Below are 22,424 nucleotides of genomic sequence, written 5' to 3'. Positions count from 1 at the left end.
CGATGCACGCGTAGTAATACCTTTCGGCGATTTTTATTGGAAGATTTACGCGAATGTTTGAAATTTTGCTTTGATTTGGGGAAATAGGTCATTGAAAGCTTAAAGAACGACAGCATTCGAATAGTACAAGACTCAGTCCTAGATGATCCAAGACTGTTGGAAACGTTAAGGATTTGATATCAGAACCGGATAACCATCAGAGAACATGCTGAAGAAAACGTGAATGAATGATTGATACAGTATCAATCATTCATTCATGAAGATATTGGAGTAAAAAGAAGAGCAAGTTTGATCTTTGGATATTTAACCAGGAGCAGAGAGACGTCGAATTATCTGCGAAAACAAAATTCTCCTAATGGCTGAAAACAAGATGTGGGCAGGCAGATAAAGTGATAACACCTCGGCCGCTCTATTCTCCAGACTTCGCCAATTTTTTTCCTTTTCCCAAGATTAAAGATGACGCTAAAAGGTAAAAGATTCGATACGAAGGAGACAATCAAAAATCGCTGCAAGTTTCGAGAAGTGAAGGCATTGTTTAGAAGCAAGAGGATAAGAGGATCCCATTTTTTTCATAAACTATATATAGTCATTTGTATTAATAAAGATGTATACAATCGGAAAGTTTTAATTATACATTATACTATATCTGATAAAGTAATTTATGGTCATCTTTTTGAGATGTTTCAGAAGTGTGTCTGTTGTTTTATTTACTTTTTCTATTGCTAGACGGCCAATGATAGTTTTTAATTAAAGTTATCCAATATTTCATGTTGATTTGTGGATTATTATTTACATCTTTTTTTTTTTTTTTAAATTAACAAGTAAAACCCATTTCATATCATAACAAACATTTAATAAGTTTTGGTAGATAAAAAATCTTGTACATTTTTGCAAAAAACACAATTTTTCAAAATATATATCTATATAAATATATACATATATATCTTTTTTTACTGTATTATTTTCATTTAACCCAGTTTATTCTCATATTCACAGAAATGAAAAATTTAAGTACCTAAATATATTTCGAGCTTTGAATTACAAAAAGTGTATCCTTCCGAAATTTATCATTCTTATCACAGTTTCGTTTTTTTACAATCCTTTGCACATTAAATGTTGCATTTGATCGTCAAATTGTACATTTATTATATACAAGTGTTTGTCTCTGGTAAGTTAATTAACAATTGTTAATGTTTGATTTTGGCAAATTCTTGATTTTTTTTATATGTACAAAGATTTTATCTAAAATCAGGAATAGTTTCTTTAAAACATTTGTCTTTTTAAAATATCAATATAAAATTAATTACATCTTATTGTGATGAGTATTATCTACAAATTAGTATGCTTTAGTTTGGTGTTATAGTTTTGTTTCGTGGAGCTGTCCCAGGGCTGAATTTCTGAACGTTTGTGGGTAAGGATGAAAGCGAATGTGTGCCGTGACTCTGCTGCTCGAGAAAACGATGTCTTCGTCGTTTTCGTCTGCAGAATCGACGTCGCCGTCGCTCGAATTGTTCGATGTTATGAAATGCTCGGTCCTTATTGCCTTTCTTGTCTTGGGACGGCGATAGTAACGGAATTCCCTGGGAAGAGTGTATGATCTCGGAAGAGATATTTGGCTGTCCAAATCTGAAGGAATACGATATGATTTGTACATAGCACCGTGTTGATCTTGAGATCCTTCTTTTTTGTTTCTATTACGAGCACAACCTTTACTTCTAGATACGCCTGACATGTTACTGTTACTAGATAAGTCGGAGGCTTGGTGGAAACTTATTCGAGGTACGACTGAATATAAAGCACGAGGTTCTTGATATTCGTAGTAAATTCGACTGTTATCGATTAAATTAGGCAGAAGTAATATTTCTGGTGTTTGTGATCTCTGTTTTGCTTTTAATCGAATACCAGTTGTAGCTAATGGACTAATTATGGACTGATATGGAAGATGGGATTGAATTCCACTAGATGGAGATTCTGGACGTAACCAAGGTTGCTTCTTTGACTGTGGAACAGGTTGCCTGAGTGTTCCTTGTTCGCTAATTTCTAATGGGCGAGGCCTCTTTAATTTTCCTTGTTTGATTTCCTCTTCAATTTCTTTTAATTCTTGAAGCTGCTGTTGTTTTTTCTCTTGTAATTTCTGTTGAATGTTCACTCGAGATCCCACACTACTTTCGTGATCACTTCCACCAGATTTTGGTGATGTTTTCTTCCAAAAAGCATTGGATGTTTTACCATTACTTGCTAAAGATGTTACTGGAGGTGGTGGGGGCACAAATGTAGATGGTTTCTTCTTCTTTCTCTTAAGAGCGGGATTTAAACGACAGTTGAAAACACCTGGAATATTAGTCACACCATTCTGAAGAGCATTGGCAGTGTGAAAAATGGCACTGTTACGAGTTTTGTACACAGTTTTGTGATTTCCGCCAGCTGTATCACTAGCTGAAGGTTCACTGATATAATATGAACTAGTCCTACCTGAATGATTGGCACAAGAACCTGTCGGACAAACTGAACAGTCAGAACCTGGATTAGATGCAACAGCTACATTATGTTTTAATCGTCTGATATGAAAGAAGTAATAATATAATATCATAAATATAATTCCCAAAACAAATCCACCCCATACTATTCCAATAACAGGATAATGAAACCATTTAACATCACCTCTTAATCCAACCCATATGGCCATCAATAAAGAATTTTCTAAAAACATCGTTATATAAAATGCCATCATCTTCTGTCTTGCATTTACTTCTTGTAAATTTATATAGCAAAATATATATACATATGCTATAAGCATTGAGAATCCAGTTTTTTTTAGACGTGATATATTTTCTCCATGAAAAACATTTTTTGGTGACATCAACCATAGCAACATGCTTATCCAATGAAGACCAATAACAACACAAACCCAATAATTGTACAATGTGGCATAGACTGTAAGTGCAACCACTCGTGATGACACCGTTCCTAATCTCCAAAAAAACTGAAATATCACACCCAACCAAGTGAGAATCAATCGATGTATATTTCTCCTCCGTACATTCTTATTGAAGGAAGCTAATGCCCAACACACACTGAACAAACTCAATCCGGTTGAGACGATATTCAGATCGGAGAGACTATTAGCAGATGGTTTAAGCCAGATGAGATAGAGTTGTATGAGAAGCATTGGCGCAGCTTCGCAAAAGGCATGAATCAATCTCAGCATACATAGATCACGGACTTCGTTCTTAACACGTGCCAGGTCCACTGGTATGAACAATTTAAAGTATCTCCACAGAACACCACATTGTAAAATATGAATTAGAATTATAAATGATAATCTGCAATCTTTCCTGCTGTTCTGTTTCAGGTACCATTTTGTTGACATGAGCTGACTAATAAATAGTGATGCCAAAATGCACGATAGAGCCAGGATAAACCAAACTATCCGATTGTGTACATAGAGTGTATACACCGTAACTACATCAAATACAATATCACAGAAGTATGAGGCGAGCGATATGATGTTGAACAGCACATCACACAATGGAAGAAATTCTTGAGCCATAGTAATTTTTTACAGCACTTATGCTGCAAATAGTTACCATTTGGATATTTTTCCACATTGGTTGATTCCTGATTATTTTTGATGTTTAAGAATCAGTTGGAAAGCAAACCAGAATTCCATTTACATCCTCTTTTGCAGCATATTACTTAGTTGAGTTTTTATATCCTGAAAATAATAATTATTTATTAATATTTATTATCAAATTAACCATTTTTCTATATTTATAAAACAATGTAATAATTTATATATATATATAATTTTGATTTTGCATTAAGAAAATTTTTGAAACAAGCAGAAAAAATGATGAAAGATGTGAATGTAGTAGTAATCTCTTTTTTAATATTTCATTTTTAATATTCATTCACATCTTGCATTAACTAACATGCTAAATGTTTGCATTTTAGTTAATGCAAACATTGTAAATAAATTTTATGGCATTGGTATAATTTCTTGTATTGTTTCCTTCTGTCAACTGTTCATCTTCAGTTGTGGCAAAGACGAGCAGAAACACGATTCAGTAATGTTTATGAAGTGAATAAATAATTATATATATACTAGCAGATAAGCCCGGCGTTGCTCGGGCAAAAAGTAACGATAGCGAAGATTAAGATTATTATGTTATAGTCAATCTTATCTGTTTTCAAAGAATACTACAAGAATTAGGTCCCACTGTTTCCAGACTAATTAGAGAATTTTTAGATGGGTTAAAAATGTTTGATTTCACACAAAAACGAAAAAACTGCATCTGCATCTGTAAATCTTGCCCGTTGCTTTCTCTTAACACTTCCATTGTTCACACTTCCCCACAGGGGAAAGTGTTAACAACCTCAACCCTGCTAGTGGAATTTCAAAAAATCCCTCCTTAGTGTATATTCTCATTACGTACCCTATTAAAATGCAATGAAAAAAAAAACAAAAAACTGCATCTGCACCCGTAAATCTTGCACGTCACTTTCTCTTAACATTTCCATTGTTAAAACTTCCATTGTTGACACTTCCATTCTTAACACTTCCATTGTCGAAGCCTTAATCCTGTTCCTCTCCCCTCATGGGGAAATTTCGAAAAATCCCTTCTTAGTGTGCATTCTCGTGACGTACCCTAACTGTGTACCAAATTTCAACTTTCAACTCCTAACCATTTGGGCTCTGCACTTATTATTATTATCAACCCATCTCAATTATATATATAGACTAGCTGCAAGGACCCGCTTTGCTGGGTTTTTATTTGTATGTAATATAGTTTTTTTTATATNCTACATACAAACTTACAAAGTTTACCTCTTTATAATATTAGTATAGATAATAAAAATAAATCAATAAAATAAAATAATTGGGTAAATATACAGTACATCTTTCTTGAACAATTGCAGTTAAAAATTGTTTGCCTGAAGCCAGAACATGATCAAGATTCCTGCTGTAAAGTCCTGCTTAGCACCTACAAGGCTACTCTGCAGGTACTAAGAAGTGGGTAGAGCTGACTTTATTTTTCTTTAATTAATGAAAAAATTGATTATTAATCAATTATCAAAGCTAGGGAGAGAGATGCCAGAATGACACTAGTAGATATCCAGTTTCATCAAATAATTTCTTTGGATTGCATTTTGGAATTTGTAACAGTCCACAAAAGACTAGCAGTCTAGAAGAGCCAGTTTAAACTCACTGTTTAAGAATTATTAGCAAGTATACCAGGTGGTCATTTTAATTGATCCACTGGAATAACTTGAAAAAGTATGTGTCTTACAAAGGGGGGGAATTAAAAATGATAGACTTCAAGGGTCCACAAGATAGAGCTATTGATTTCATCGTGGATGGCACTGCAATTGATGAAAACAGGGTCAACTCAGTTTTTTAAATGAGAACCCCATTTTTGACTGCATATTACAATTCTGCATCAAAAACAATATTTTTGAACATATGCAGTGTGGTGGCTGCATATGTGCTTTAAATGCACATATGCAGCCACCACACTGCATATGTGCATGTCTACAGATAGCTGTGAAGTTCAATAGGAAAAAAAAAAAAGGCTAAAAAAATCATTGCAATCATTCTTTTATTCAAATTTTTGTAACCAGTTCAGTTCATTATTTGAAGTTGATCTTTGTATTATAAGGCAAAGAATGTGAATTCATTTAGATGGAGTGGGGCCTCCACTATGCATGAAATATTTAAACAAGCACTTAACAAAAAGTGGATTGGATGATGTGGACCACTACAATGGCCTACACAATCACCAGTTTTGGCTTCCCCCAACTTTTATTTTTGGGGATATTTAAAGAATGTTGTTTACAAACAAGAACCGACAACTAGAGCAGTGTTTTTCAACCCGTGGGTCGCAAAACCTTACATGGGGGATCGCGGGTAAAAGAAAAAGACAACTGTTTGTAGGTCCTACACTACAATAAAAAAAAAACTACAATCTCAGTGAGAAAACTGTGCCTGTTTATTTTACAGTACAATTGGTGTTTTGATCAATATTTAGGTCTAAACAGAAAGATAATTAAATGCTTAGATTTTAAAATCACTGACATAGTTTTAATATGGCCTTGGGGGGTTGCCAGAATTTTTTAACTTGTAAAGGGGTCTCTTATTCAAGAAGGTGAAAAACACTGAACTAGAGATGTGATTGGGAGAATTCAAATAGCTTGTAAAACATACCATAAAACATTTCCAACAGAGAATTGACGTACACATTCAGCAAAAGAGATGTCATTTGCCATAAGAAAAAATTGACAAGCATTCACATTAAGCAATCCACTAAAAATTTAAATGAGCTATGAAAAGTTTTTTATTAGTTCATTTGAAGTAAAAAAGAATGATTCACCAAATAATAATAGTTTTGTAATGATTTTTTAAAGCCTTTTTCATTTTTTTCAACAAACTTCACAGATATCAACAGGCACACACATGCAGTGTGATAGTCACATAAAAGATAATTGTTTGTTTTTGATGTAAAATGGGAGTTTCCATTTAGAAAATAAGTCGATCCTATTTTTGTCAATTGTAGCACATCTAAGACGAAACCAATAGCCTCGTCTTGTGGGGTCTAGCAGTTTTGGTTTGACAAGCTTTTGTCAGATGAGTATTTCTTTGAATTATTCCAGTGAATTGATTAAAGTGGACTATGCCATATATGTCTGCAAATACATTTTTATACAATTATATTAAAAATATCTTATTATTATTTCAAATTTTACTGTAATTAATTGTTTTCTTAGATATAACTGATTATATGAGTTTAACCATATAATCCACTGGTTCCCAACCTATGGGTCGCGACGGGTTTTCTGTGGGGTCGCCAACTTATGCAGTAAACTAAAACAAAATTTTCACTATAGTGCAATATTTATTTTTAATGGTGTCTTAAAGTTTGAATAATTTCAAGTTTGAATAATAACAAAAAGCACTACCGAAATTTCTGTAAGGTGCCTCGAATCTAATGCTATACAACTAAGAAAATTCCAAGAATTAACGGAACAATGTAATTATATTGTAAGACTATTTACGTATAGTTGTAATTAGCATTCTTTTGTGACAGAATAGCGTACCCATATTACNTTTGCCCAGCGAAGCAGGTCCTTGCAGCTAGATTCTAGATTACTTAGAAAAACAGTCTTTTATATATATAAAAAAAACTATATTACATACAAATAAAAACCCAGCAAAGCGGGTCCTTGCAGCTAGTCTATATATATAATTGAGATGGGTTGATAATAATAATAAGTGCAGAGCCCAAATGGTTAGGAGTTGAAAGTTGAAATTTGGTACACAGTTAGGGTACGTCACGAGAATGCACACTAAGAAGGGATTTTTCGAAATTTCCCCATGAGGGGAGAGGAACAGGATTAAGGCTTCGACAATGGAAGTGTTAAGAATGGAAGTGTCAACAATGGAAGTTTTAACAATGGAAATGTTAAGAGAAAGTGACGTGCAAGATTTACGGGTGCAGATGCAGTTTTTTGTTTTTTTTTTCATTGCATTTTAATAGGGTACGTAATGAGAATATACACTAAGGAGGGATTTTTTGAAATTCCACTAGCAGGGTTGAGGTTGTTAACACTTTCCCCTGTGGGGAAGTGTGAACAATGGAAGTGTTAAGAGAAAGCAACGGGCAAGATTTACAGATGCAGATGCAGTTTTTTCGTTTTTGTGTGAAATCAAACATTTTTAACCCATCTAAAAATTCTCTAATTAGTCTGGAAACAGTGGGACCTAATTCTTGTAGTATTCTTTGAAAACAGATAAGATTGACTATAACATAATAATCTTAATCTTCGCTATCGTTACTTTTTGCCCGAGCAACGCCGGGCTTATCTGCTAGTATATATATAATTATTTATTCACTTCATAAACATTACTGAATCGTGTTTCTGCTCGTCTTTGCCACAACTGAAGATGAACAGTTGACAGAAGGAAACAATACAAGAAATTATACCAATGGCATAAAATTTATTTACAATGTTTGCGTTAACTAAAATGCAAACATTTAGCATGTTAGTTAATGCAAGATGTGAATGAATATTAAAAATGTAATATTAAAAAAGAGATTACTACTACATTCACATCTTTCATCATTTTTTCTGCTTGTTTCAAAAATTTTCTTAATGTAAAATCAAAAAAGTAACAGTATTTCTTGTAAATGCAAATTTAATGGATTTTCTTACAACAGAAGTCAATTAACTTGTACAAGCAAATCAAACAAATTTGCTCTCATATTTTATACAAAATGTTTTGTATAGAGATTCCGAGAGAATTAAAAATAAGTGTTTTGAATCCATCACCACCATATTTTGATAAATGCATGTAACATATCATTAGATAATAAAACATTTCAGATATCTGACACAGTTTACTCAGTGTTTTCCAAACTCTTCAGACTACCACCTCTTTTTAATGCTTATATGTATTTCTTTAATGCCCCCATAAAAATCAGTCAAAAATTATACATTGAGAAATAAACTTTAATTTAAGCATTTATTTTATAAATAAAAAATAATTGTCTAGAAATATCTTAAAGCACTTTATTAATTAATATAGTCTTAGGTCTCAAAACTGATTTTACAAATGTGTTTGTTTGAAGTTGAATAGTAATTTTTTTTTATTTCAGAATAAATCTTTTATTCTCATCTTCCAATGCACCTACTGCCACTTGCTTTCCCATACTCCCAGACTGCTTCTTTTATCTTCCAGCACTCCCAGGAGAAAGTGTCCACTTTAGAAATTATTGATTTAACCTAATAGTTTTTTCTTTTTGAACAAGAGTCTAAGCAATTAAAATATCACACACATACACAACCTATTACATAATTTTAAAGAAAACTTTCACAATCTTCTTTATCCAGCAGCAGGCTCTTTAAGCTTACTTCATTGCTATGAAAGATTGTCTTTTTAGCATGTTACAATTGATACAGCAACAGATTTTTAGGAGGAAGACAAAGTGATGGAAAGCTTAAAGAAAAATTTCTTTTAAAAATACTTTATGCAAACATGAAGAATTTTTAACTAGTTGAGAAATTAGACAAAGGATAGTTATTGCAAATGATACAATAAGTCATTGAAAGCAATTATTATTGTTTTCTTTTGATTTTATTAAGATGGCAACTTATAATATTTTTATTATTTAATGAAAAAATAGAGTCATACTTAGAAGTGAAATAATATAATTTTACTTTTGTTTTAATCTCATTAGTTTCTTAAGTATTAATAATCTTCTAAGTAATGTATTTTAAAATATTTAGTCTTTTTGTGTGATATGAATTTAACTTCTGACATTTTTATTATTTTCTGTGATATTATATTCAGGTTTTTGCATGTTTATTACAAATATTTTTCACATTTAATTTTAGTTCTTTCATGCTTAGTTTCAAGAGTTATAGAAATTGCTAGAGAATCCATACAATACAGGTATACCTCAACTTACGTCATTCCCGATTATATGTCATTTGTCAAAAAAGTATACGGAAAAATAAAAATCAAGTTTAAGTCATTTTATTCGACTTTATGTCTGTCCGCCACAAATACTGAAGTCGTAATATCACTAGAAAAGCATTTAAAGCACATAAAATCATATTAAAATATATACATTTACAAGTATGCACTGTATCTACAGTACATGCATTCGTAAATTTAGATTACTTTTTCTGTACTATATTAAAAACTAAAATTTATTTTTTTGTAGAAAAGGGCTGGCAGAATTACTATTTAATAAAAAGTAAAATACATCTGGATACGAGTCCAATTTTGCTTGCCATGTCCAATCACCAGGAACAACTATTTCCATTGCAGAGAGAACCTTTCTTTAGAGGCTATGCCTCTGCACAAATATGCAAAACATTTTTAATTGTGTTGGGATTGTCACCTGAGGACATTTTAAACTGTTTTGCATATTTGTGCAGAGGCATAGCCTCTAAAGAAAGGTTCTCTCTGCAATGGAAATAGTTGTTCCTGGTGATTGAACAAGGCAAGCAAAATTGGACTCGTATCCAGATGTATTTTACTTTTTATTAAAATTTATTTGTAAGCTTAAAATAGATCCTTATTAACCATATATTATTAAAAATTCATTAATAAATAAAATATAGAACCAGGAATGGTAATTTATGGTTTAGCCTAGTTACAAGTACATTCGGAGACAAATAAATTTGACTTACGTCGCCTCTCCCGGAACCAATTACTGACGTAAGGCGAGGTATACCTCTACACGACTTACCTTACATTAATAGTGCTGTACCATAAGAGTCAAAACACTCCATTTGATTAGCAAACTTTTAAATTCCTTACTATTCATAGTACCATATTCTTCATTATAATATATTTTTAGAACAAATAATTATCAACCAGTACAATTTAACAAAATACACTTTCATACTTAATACATATCTTTATTCATAATTTTTTAATGTGTCAATGCATTGTCTTATTTATTTCTTGTTAAACATAACCTGACATTACCAATAAATTCATTTTTATAACAAAGTCTAATTAGAAATAATTTCACTCATTCCAATGCATTTCTTTGAAAATATATAATGGTAATTGGTTTGTTTACTTAATGGTACTTGAGAATATAGTGGGATGACAAATCAATACATAAAATGAAACCTAAATAAATCTGAAATAGTTAAATAATAATTTAAAAGCAATATGTTTTGGGTAAATATATTTGTTAATATGTTTTTTTGGATTATTTTTAGTTTAATAAAATTTATTTATTTATACTAAATTAAGCATAATTAATGACAAACAATTGTCATACTCCTTACTTACTCTCATACTTACTGACGAGTTATATTTTTGTAATTCGATCCAAACAAATTTTGCAAAAACATCATTTGCATCAAATTTGACTCGCCATTCATTAAAGTAAAGAGCACTCGTGCCAATCCAAGCCAATTTTGTCGGTTTATCTGCCGAACGTCCCGGCCAAAAAGAAAAGAAATTGCCGTTTAATTTTCAAAACACATCAGAAAGGACTCTAGGCAAATTCGACACTTTTCTCTTTATATACAATCCCACCGATCCAAACGACTCTATAAAATTACCAGTTTAAATTAGCGGGAGTGTACCACAGGAAAATATCAAGTTTATGTCTAATTTTTAAGTCCGTCATCATCGTAATCGACGATACGATTCTATTACAAGTTCCCCCCGACAGAGTAACACAATTTCTTCAATAAAATTACGTTCTAAAAACTCAATAACAATTTTTATTTATAATTTTATGTGGTTTTGAACTAAAGACTAACAGAATCAAATATTTATAATTACATTAAATATATTAATTAATATAATAACGACACAAAAGCGCATGTGTTCCAGGTTTTAAACGTCCTAAATATAGCATTAAATGAAATGAAATTGGTTACCTATAGGGAAATAAATACTCACCGAAAGGCAGAAAGTCGTATATCTTCGATTCCTCGCCGCACCGCACTAAATCATCCAAACACTTAGAAATTCTACGAATGATGAAGCCATTTGTGAGCGTAAAACAACAGAAATAAATATTTCCAGATATAGAAGGTCATTTGTTCTGTTGAATAACCACAAACCATGTGTGACCACGTTTTCTAATCGTAACCGAAACGACTGCAATAATAAAACCGTAGACATCCTATACGGCCCCGATTTTTGAATTTAAACCATTATCATAATTTAAGGGTTTATACTAACGTCGCTCTCCCTCTTCACATTTTGTAGCACGGGCGTAACGCATTCATCACATTGTTACGGCGCTCTTCGACGCGACGGCAAGTATTTTGATCACTCGCTCCGTCTACGGACTCCGTCGCCATTTTCTTTCATCATTAAAAATGGAAGCACCACTATTAACGCATTTTATTGGTTAAATCCGTCGACGTCATTGGTGAAAACGGTTATTATTAGTCAAAAGACGAGAACCACGAAACCGGGCAGCTAATGAGAGATGGGTTATTTTCGAAGCCTGATCGGAATGTTCGGAATGTGGATGTTAGCGGTGGTTTCTCTAGATAAACGTGATTGGCTGGGCGCAAACATGTGATTGTCAGTAGAAAGGAACGATTTGGTGCCGACAAGAATGTTTGGTATGTTGTTTTCGTAACGGAGGTTGTTTTTCTCCATTTATCAATATATCCCCTAATTATTCGAATTATTAATAGGAGAGGAAACGCGTTTATAATGTTTTATGTACAGTACAGTACCTTTGAATTTTTTTAACTTCTTACAACTCATGCAATATTGTATTTAGCAGCGACGGGCACGACCCTAGATTCTGTGTTCATTTAAACAAACTTATATCCAATACCGATTAACCTAAGAATTCGCAACCTAAATGCGTTAAACGCTATAAATTTATAAATTTAATGGGCAAATAATAATTTATTCATGTAACAACAAATACATTTCGAATTTATTATATTAACTTTGAACTAAAATTGTTAATTTCAATAACAATTAAAATTGTTAATTTCAATGTTTGAAATATGACATACGATAGGGGCGCCTCTAGTGTCCGTTATCAAACGGTTACGGGACGGACACCCGTTGAATGGGTTATGTATATAGATTGGTATTAAAATGGGAAAATGGACAAAGTATTCTCGGTCCTTTCGGAAAGAATGGCTTCAAGATAAAAATCTTAAAGGTAAGCACCTTTAAGATTTTTTTCTTGAAGCCATTCTTTNACAACTGTTTTGACAAAGATTCCGTTAGACTTGAAGATTTCATGTCCCACGCTGCACCTTCCAGATATAATCCGTGTACGTAAACGCCGTCCTACGTTAAACGTTTAATTATTTGTGGCGTAAATCGATTAAAATTAAGTGTTATTTTTTGGTACCTTTGCAGTGAGCTGAAGCCTGGCATCGTCTTTAAAGTTTTTCAAAATGTCGTTATCCAGTATGACGGAATCTAACGGCCACTTACGACTGTGACTTATCTCTTGTCTCGTTGCCGTGAGAAATCCTAGAAGGATAAATTAGTAAATATAATTAAGGTTTCGGATGCCATTTTGGGCATTCGCTTTGTTGTTTTGGTCGGGAGGCAGAAACATTCGGGACATTCCAATTTTCAACGCTGACTCAGCGCTTATCTCAACATTCGTTAAAATTCGTTCCTTTTTTCAACGTTGAGGTAGCGCTGTTGTCAGCGCTGACTCAACACACTCAGCACTCAACAGATATGTTGACTGCTATTTTCCAATGAATTGTGGGTAATTAGTAAGACATTCGAATGGAATCCATCTTGCTGAGAATGGAATTATGGGAACTAAGCACTTCGTACTCGAGTTGGAACGTCGTTGATGACGTCACATTGTTGACTTCAACAACTCAACACTCGCGTTGAAAATTGGAATGTCCCGCTTGGCCTGCTGTTCCGATTTCGAGACCGGGTCTACTTGCCCGCAAGCGTTAGCCCTCTGTCCATTCGACCGTCCTCGACCTAGGCTAGCCGAACCAAAGGGGACGAGTAAAGGCATTTTAATGCCTGCGGGCCAGAGTTTAAAAACAGTACAATATGGCATGGAAAGAGTACAAATGATGTTCTGTTTGAGTTTGAAATCAATGTCTAACACGTATACTAACTTTTACTGATGATTTTTACCATCCAAAACTGATAACTCTCGTGCGTGTTAAAAATAAACTGTAATACAAACCTTGAGGATTGAAGAACCCACTCATCCAAAAGATATTTGGTCTGGAAGCAAATAACCATTGAGATAATTGTTTGTTTCGATCTAACAATTCGGTAAACCAAAATCCTAAAGTTGTTGCTTCCCAAGCTATCTTAACCCAGACGGTTGGTACTCTTGAATCGTATATTCTATCCAGTGCATCTCTTAAATTCTACAATTATGATAATTTAATTAGAAATTTAAAATGTGTCAAAAGAAAAAAATTCTGACATACTCACTTCATTCATTATAATTGTTCCATTGATTGCCAAGTGGAGATCGTGAAGCGTGTTTCTGACTAACGTTAGAACTCTTTGCATTCGATCGATCTCTTGTCTCAAAAATATGTTCATGGAAAGCATTGGACCCATTTTTTGAAGACGCGCTTTTACCTATGGTTTATAAACAATTTGATAGTAAGTCTAAGTCCAGAGTGGCCCAAAAATCAGTTAGCCAAATTGTAAGAGTGACCGAATAACAGACCAGTTTTACCCGTTCTTAAAACACTCTTAGAAGGATATATCTTGGTTAACTGAGTTTTGGGCCATCTTATATATAATGAATGAATTAGATTTATTTCATATTTACTATATGTGGATCGTAATCAGATGGTAATTTATCCAACATTTCCTTTGCTATTCTATAAACAACAGTTTCTCTCGTTTCTTCTTCACTACTACTAACATCCTTTGGTTGTATGGATAAAATAGTATCCAGTATATCTTTTGTGGTATTGGACTGATATCTATAAATTAAAATTTTGAACATTTTGTTTTCATCATCATTATTATTATATCAATAAAAAATGATAAAATAAAATACATTTTGTAAAAATATGAGGTCAGTTCAACTACTGTCCTGAATTTCAGTAGTGGCGATGTTAAATAGTCTCAATTTATGTTTATTTCTCTACAGGGTGTATCAGTACAGCGGTTACGAACTTTCAGGAGAGATAGAGTACACCTAGACGATGGGAAATCACTTAGCAATGCATGGTCGTAAACGCTTTTCTGGTGCGGTAGTGACGACACAAAACACAAGAAAGGAAGGACACGAACAGGGTGAGAAAGCATGTTTATTATTCTTAGTACAGCAAAAATGCTGGGACGTGAGATGAAGCCTAACATCACGGCCCGGGGTCGTAACTTCGAACACCTTCTTTGATTTTTGCTGTACTAATAATAATAAACATGTTTTCTCACCCTGTTCGTGTCCCTCCTTTCTTGTGTTTTGTGTCGTCACTACCGCACCAGAAAAGCGTTTACGACCATGCATTGCTAAGTGATTTCCCATCGTCTAGGTGTACTCTATCTCTCCTGAAAGTTCGTAACCGCTGTAATGATACACCCTGTAGATACTCTCCTCCACATGTTGACATTTCTTCCGTTGTTTTGAATGATACTATGTCCGCAGAATAGATGTTGAAGCTGCTGTAATGCAAACTCTTTGAGGTCAAAGAATTAAGCCAGAATGACGACGTCAGAGAGACTTTGACATTCTGAATGAATCTCCCGTCTCCTAAGCGTCCTTCAAAGACCTAAAAAGAAGGTAATAATTGCACGGTGACCCGATCCAGAATTTCCCAACAGTCTGTTAAAAGCACCCATCCTGCGCAGGTATAACAAGAGAATAACTCCTCGGATAAAAAACCCGTTAAAACCTTCGGCAAAATAACCCGTGTAAAAATAAAAAATCCTCCCGAAACCAGTGCCATGGAATCGCTACTCTGGCAAATCCGACTGCGAATTTTACTATTGGTAAAATGTGAAGTGAAAAATACTTTTTATTATTTAAAATATTTTTTAGAAAACGGAACTTCGATAACTTTAAATATCAAAATGATATTCATCTATAAAGGTCATTTTATACCAAAATTTTATGAGTATCATAAGAGACGTGCTCTATACTTTCAGAAAATAGCTTATATTAATTAAAACGAATATGCTCATGGCACCTAGAAAGCCGAACCCTATATAATGTACGCCGGGCTCGACATGCTTTTTCTACTGTATTATCCAACCAAAATGAAGAAACATGGCACAATAATTGACTGACAGCCAGTCAGAAAGCAATGATTTTTCAATTGTAAGTACAGCAGAACCTCGATTATCCGGACTAATTGGGGATGAATGTAGTCCGGATACGGAAAAATTCGGATAATCGAAACAAATACTTTGTCTTTTAATGATAATACAACACGTTTTCTTTTCGATGGCATATCGATAATATTAAAAGTAAATACTGTATTTAAATCGTGATCAAATTTCCAAGAAATAAACGTTCGTATTGGAATTTGGACTACTACAGACTACCTATCGTTTAAAAGGCCCTCTGGTGGCGAAAGAAGACGGATTTTATAAAATAAAAAGCAGTCGAAACTGCATTTTTATGAATAAAAATTTGACAAACTATTTATCGTTTTGACAAGTAAAATTTTTTCGTCGCGTTCGCGGCTTTTAAGTAATGCATAAACCTTCGGATCGCGAGGCCCACGTTGCCCATGCCTTACGCCGCCCTTGGTCGTAGAAATGTAATTTGAAAGTAAATTATTTATAAATAAGTATGTCAAGTTATATTTTTATTACGACGCAAAATATATTTAAGAGTTTACGGCCACTGTGCCGGGTGAGACGTTGTCGAAACCCGGCACAGTGGCCGTAAACTCTTAAATATATTTAAAAAAAAAAAAAAAGTTATGCTTTCCATCACGTACTGTACATAAACAGTATCGTAATTCGCCAAGTGCAAATCAGCAAATTCGTAAAATTTTTGTTTATTTTGAACAATCCGGATAATCGAGGTTCCACTGTATATTGATTGGTTTTAAATACTGGCACACAACACAATCTGCCAATCGAGGGAATGTGCCTTCCGGCAGTTTTTAAAGAAAAAGTGACCCCTATTTAGGTGTAACCCACGTGAATAAACCAGGAAAACTTCATCAGCCAGTCCGTTGGGGGTCGAAAAATCCCCAGGAATTTTTCGGGGGGTGGTCCGTCCGGATATGTCGGGCCCCGTCCCTCATCACCTGGCTGCCCCATTGTGGATCTGGCTGAACCCATAATAGACTTGCTAAAAGAGACTCCCTTAGTGCCCACAGAGAGGGAAGTTAAAAAAAAGCCTCGTATATCTCCACCAATTAGTAATTTGAGATAATTATTTAATTCATTAGAGACAAAAAGCTTACAACTACAAACTAAATTTAAATCAAGTTTTGATAATTAACTAATAAAAGTGGAATTCTTTTGGCCGATTAAGCCGCAGTATGTTTACATACTCGAAAGCTTTTCCAAAGTAAATTCGTTATAACCGTTTTTTTTTTCCATTCTCACCATAAACTTTAGTACAACTTTCTAGAAATTTTAGCTAAAAATATTCGGATATTCAGTGGCATCTTTCTTATAAAAGGAATCGTAGTGTGATATTTAAAAAAAACGGTAAAGTCGAAGTTGCACATTTCAAATTTGCAGGAGTTGGGGAGTCGGACTGTTGTTTACCGACTCCATCAGTGCCTACAACTAACAGTTTCTTTGAACTTTATTTAACACAACAAAATGCCGATACAAATTCTTAAATAATACTAAAAGTTAATATGCACGTTTCAGAGAAAACCTTTTGTTTGTTATTTCCAACCTATTACGACTCGGATAAAGAAATAATCAGGACGACTCTCTAAACGATTTAGCTGCTTTCCTAAAGTCGAATGATTTGGGATTCCTAAAATGTTCATTGACAGTGCATTAAGTATTACATTAACTGGCTATCACCGAACTCTCGAAATTTAAAAAATATGTATTTATTATCTATTATTATTTACCCTATTAACATTAGGCCGGATGGCCGAGCGGTCAAGGTGACAGCCTACCGCTCTGGGGGACCCGGGGTCAAATAATCCCCAGAAAATTTTCGGGGGGTGGTCCGTCCGGATATGTCGGGCCCCGTCCCTCACTACCTGGTCGCCCCATTGTGGCCTTGGCCGTACCCATAATGGGCTTGCAAAAAAGAGGCCCTCTTAGTGACCACAGGGCGGAAAGTGTTTTAAAAAACCCCTATTTACATAATATTACCACAGAAAAATGAGTTTTATCGAATTAAGACAAATTGAAGAGCGAACTTATAAAGAACTTTTGAAGGGAATGAGATAGGCGCATTAAGTCGGGCTTTATCGATATGGATATAAATCTTTGATTTCTTTAGCATCCGGGTGATTTCTCTTTTTGGTGATCGCGTTCCTCACCAGGCAGAGCCCGATGGGACAGTGAATTTTTCATCGGTTTTCGATAATTTACTTCCTCCGCCATGTCTACTTTGTTGCTTATCTTCCATTCTTTAAAGCTCCAGATACAGGGTCGAGAAGCTTCTTAAATCGCGATCAGCCCGTTCATCCGAGACATTTACAGAAAAACGGTAATTTGTAGTCGTCAACTAGACCTAGATACCAGGAAAAGTTTATCACGACCCAGCGGCGTAGCGTGGGTGTTAGCCGCCCGGGGCGGAGGAAAATTTCGCCGCCCCCTTATTTAGGTATCTCAATTTAAGACTAAAATTCAGTTTCGTCATAGAATAAGTAATGAAAAATTCCGTACTCATTTCAATCCGTCCGAATCGTGGGTGTGACAAAGATATGAAATGAAATGGTTCAAATTTTTACACGATATTATTATTAGTTATTGTGAAATTTTGCCGCCCCCTAAAAGTAGCGTAGTAGGGGCGGGCAGCCCCTACTACGCTACGCCACTGTCGCGACTCGACCAGTTAACCATTCTCACTTGTTTTCACTTTTAATTCTTTGAACCTGTAGATCTGTATTTTGTCAGAAATACATTTCTGTGCTAATAATAGTATGTTTTGTCATCGATTTAAGACATTTATTCCAAAGATTTCGTTTGGATGACAGAATACCACATTTGATTTAATCTACTGACACTTAAAATTGGGGTTTATTTCTGGAAGGTTTACACGGAAGTTATTGTCCGGAGAATTGTTATCTAGGAGGATTATTGTCCTAAAACCTTGCTGCAACATCAGCCAAGAGATTTCTAATTTGTGGGTATGGGCGAGGTGCCAGCATCTGGAAGGGGATGGGAGGGGAAAAAATAACATAAATCGGGAATACGTAATACGTACAGTTCCATCGCCATTACTAAAATTCTGGACAAAAGTTGAACAGTCCTCATCAGAGCTGGGACAAGAGTGAGGCAAACGAGGCATTGCATCAGTTGAACAATGGGAAAATTGAAAATTAATAAATTGCAAAATAAAAAGCCAAATGTATCTTGCAATGTTTCGTCAAATACTTTAAAGTATCAAAAAAAAAACCAGGCAATGACGTAAATTCCAGACCTTAAAGTAGCTACAAGTTTAGATCTTTTAAAAACGATTCATAAATATAGTTTAGTTCAGTTCTATCCAAATTTAGAAGTTGCATTGAGAATACTCCTAAGTGTCCCAACACTACCTGTTACTATAGCTTCTGAAAGAGGCTTCAGTAAACTAAAATTTATCAAAACATATTGAGATCGTAAGATCGTCACTTGCTCAGGAAAAATTGTCAAACATCACAATTTTATCAATCGAACAGGAATTTACAAAACAAATTAATTTTGATAAAATAATTAATGAATTTGTGTAAGATTCCCGTGAATCTTACTAAATAGTTCCAGAATAGTCCAATAATAGTGTATGAGGAAGTAAATGGATACAAGGTTTAACACATTACACATTTATTTAACACAGGGGTCTTCAACCTATTACATTTTTAGGAACCCTTCGAGCTCATGGCTTTCTTGAAGGAACCTCATGTTTAAGTAGCAGATAAAATAGTTTATCAAAGCTTTTTTCTTCTCAAATTTGCGAAATTATTCTTGTATCTTTATTTAATCTTAAAACAAACATTTTAATAAGACAATGAATAGTGAGGTGGCGAATCGGGTTTTATTTTATTTATTTTCTAGAATACATTTTATGAATAATTAACAAAAGGAAAAATATTTTATATTATAACAAATTAATAAAAAAAAATTCTTTTAATGACTTGACTGCTTTTTTTTTATCTCAAAGCATTTTTTCATCGGGAATAATTGTTGAAATCTGCAACCTGATGTCATCTTCAGCATCCAATCTGTTTCTGTATTTTGTTTTTGTGGCAGCATACAAAGAGAAAGATTTTTTGCATATATAGATCGATACAAATAACATTAGATGTTTCACAGCTCTTTTGGCAATTTCAGGATATTCATTCCTAATGTCAATCCAAAAATGCATAATATCAATTTGATTAAATTTTAGTTTTGATTGAGTTTTTTTTTTTTAACTTCGCCCTGTGGGCACTAAGAGGCCCACAATAGGGCTGCCGGGTGGTGAGGGACGGGGCCCGACATATCCGAACGGACCACCCCCCGAAAAATTCCTGGGGATTTTTCGACCCGTTCGGATTCGAGCCCGGGTCCTCAGAACGGTAGGCTGCCACCTTGACCGCTCGGCCACCTGGCCGCAGTTTTGATTGAGTATCGGTCGATATATCAATTTGTTGTTCTTTCTTTTATTGGGAGTTCGGAGATGTCACAGTCTTGAAAAGGATTTTGAATCCGAGATAATTTTTTTTTTTTAACAGGAAAACATTTACGAAATGTTTTTGCAGATCCTATAAATGTTGGACCAAATTATTTTTTACATTTTTATCGAGATTAGCGTTACTGTCTACTAAAATATTGTGCAAATTAGGAAAGCATTCAATATTTCCTTTCAAAATGCAATCTCCTGAAAATTTCAATTTTAAAAGAGTAACGTCAATTTTACTTTGTACCTTGAAAATATTGATATTTGTTCCCTGGAGCAATGTGTTGAACTCATTTAAACAGGTAAAAATATCTGCTAGATATACCATTTTCTGAATCCAAACTGCATCATTTAATTTTTGAGCTAATTGGGGCGCATGTTCGGATAAGAAAATTCTTATTTCATCTTTCAATTCGCAAAATCTTGCTAACAGTTTTCCATGAGATAACCAACGGACGTCTGTGTGCAACAGTAGTGTTTTATATAAACTTCTCATATTTTCACACAATAAATTGAAAACTCTCGAATTTAATGGCCTTGATTTGATAAAATTTATAATTTTAACACAATCATTAAGTACGTCTTTTAGCTCTTCTGGCATTTTCGTCACTGCAAGAGCTCGTCAATGAAGACAACAATGAGTACTTCTAATGTGAGGATTTTTTTGTTTCATGCGTGCAACTATGCCGTTCAATTTACCAAATATTGCCTTGGCTCCATCAGTACATACTTGATGACATAAATCCCAAGATATATCTTGCTTTTTGAAATATGAATCTATCAAATTAAAAATTTCTTTCGCAGTTCTGGTTGTCAGACTTTTGCAAATTAGCATATCTTCTCGAGTAGCCATTCCACGGATATATCTCGCAATAACGAGCAAGATCGCTAATCCAGCTATATCTATAGTTTCGTCAAGTTGAATAGTAAATCCATGTTCAGAAGCTTGCAAATGTCTTATGAGCTCATTTTCACAAAAATTAGACATATCTTTAACACGCCTTCAAACTGTACTATTCGAAAGGGGGATACAATCAACTAATTTAGCATGTTCTTCCCCAATCATGGTAGTAACTTTTACACATGGCTTAATTAATTCTTTTGTGATCGTATAAGCTTCATCCTGTTGAGCAATACGATAACTGACACGATACGATACTTCCAAAGCATTATCATTATCGTTTTTAACAAAGTTCATGAAAGTCTTTTTTGTATTCTTCAACTCATTACATTTTCTTTTAAAATACTCAACATTTTTATTATGTAAAGTTGGATGATTTGTTTCCAGATGTCTTTTCAGTTTTGCGGGATTTAAACTGCTGTTGTGCATCACATGTTCACATTCAACACAACCCTTTTGGTTCATTTTCATCACTAATCCACGTAAAACAAAATTTTACGTATTCTTCAATATATTTCCGCTTTTTACAAATGGGTAACTCCAAATCACCAGACAACTTTTTGGTACTAACATCTGGTTCATTTTCAACAGTAGTAGCAAAACTAATTCCTGCATCCGTGGAATGAAGCTTACCAGTTTTCAACCACATATCCATTATTGCTACTGTAGTCTAATTAAATTTAAATAAATAAGTGTTATCATCTATGATATAAAAAAATAAATACTCACTTGTACGCTTGTACGCGACTGTATTTAACAGACAGAATGAGATTGAAAGAACTAATATGTGACGTCATGCGTGTTGATTACAGTCGACCCCCCCTATAAGATATAGATACGTTCCATTCTTTAGGAATCCGATTTCTTACGAGTCGTTCCAATCACAGCCCGACACTTGTCAAGTTTACGGACTACGGCTGATTGAAAGGTTTTCTTCCATAAAATTAATCGATTCTAGACTAATCCGACTCAACATTTCCAAAATACGTATATTCTTTTTGGAAATAATCCGTATAAACTACGCTGTAAACAAAAAATTGTAGGATTACTTACCGAGTGTCACCATTCGACATCGCCATTGCTCAACATTGTTTACGTCGCGGAACAGCTCAGCAAACGCGGCCGATTTCTAATAACTTATTTTTCTGCGAATAGTTCCTTGAACTTCGGAGACATCATTAATATAAATAATTTTAATCGCCGTTGAATAAGAAATGTTTCTTTCACAAGAAATGTATAAAATTACAGTACTGTATTAGACTTAC

At 34.0% G+C, this 22,424-nt stretch overlaps 2 protein-coding genes across 5 annotated transcripts in view; both read right to left on the bottom strand.

Moving 5' to 3' along the window:
* Positions 1 to 393: 393 nt before the first annotated feature.
* Positions 394 to 12,424, bottom strand: LOC111633688. Of its 4 annotated transcripts, XM_023378300.1 has the most exons (3): positions 11,720 to 12,424; positions 11,435 to 11,635; positions 394 to 3,715 (listed from the first exon to the last, which is right to left on the bottom strand). In XM_023378300.1, exon 3 carries the CDS (start codon positions 3,548 to 3,550, stop codon positions 1,358 to 1,360), a length of 2,193 nt encoding a protein of 730 aa, XP_023234068.1. In that variant the 5' UTR covers positions 3,551 to 3,715; positions 11,435 to 11,635; positions 11,720 to 12,424; the 3' UTR covers positions 394 to 1,357. The 4 variants fall into 4 exon arrangements, with proteins under 4 accessions (XP_023234068.1, XP_023234067.1, XP_023234069.1 ...); XM_023378299.1 differs by having other exon boundaries at positions 11,435 to 12,424; XM_023378301.1 differs by lacking the exon at positions 11,435 to 11,635.
* LOC111633704 (dynein heavy chain 8, axonemal-like) overlaps positions 12,336 to 22,424 on the bottom strand; it is a gene marked incomplete at its 5' end in the record, with an annotated part of 140,367 nt that continues 130,278 nt past the window's right edge. The window contains 6 exons of the mRNA XM_023378317.1: positions 12,336 to 12,371; positions 12,680 to 12,802; positions 12,867 to 12,991; positions 13,683 to 13,872; positions 13,940 to 14,092; positions 14,289 to 14,445. Coding sequence (XP_023234085.1) covers positions 12,336 to 12,371; positions 12,680 to 12,802; positions 12,867 to 12,991; positions 13,683 to 13,872; positions 13,940 to 14,092; positions 14,289 to 14,445 — 784 coding nt within the window. The remainder of the gene's footprint in view (positions 12,372 to 12,679; positions 12,803 to 12,866; positions 12,992 to 13,682; positions 13,873 to 13,939; positions 14,093 to 14,288; positions 14,446 to 22,424) is intronic.

The sequence above is a fragment of the Centruroides sculpturatus genome, unplaced genomic scaffold (genome assembly GCF_000671375.1).
Source record: "Centruroides sculpturatus isolate CEXI.00-Female unplaced genomic scaffold, Cexi_2.0 scaffold647, whole genome shotgun sequence".
Classification (NCBI taxonomy): domain Eukaryota; kingdom Metazoa; phylum Arthropoda; class Arachnida; order Scorpiones; family Buthidae; genus Centruroides; species Centruroides sculpturatus.
Note: the sequence above shows the minus strand (reverse complement) of the source record. Positions and strands in the feature narration are given on the sequence as shown.

Excerpts from the sequence above, each read along its gene's own strand:
- LOC111633688 (XM_023378299.1), bottom strand. The coding sequence starts at position 3,550 with ATGGCTCAAGAATTTCTTCCATTGTGTGATGTGCTGTTCAACATCATA.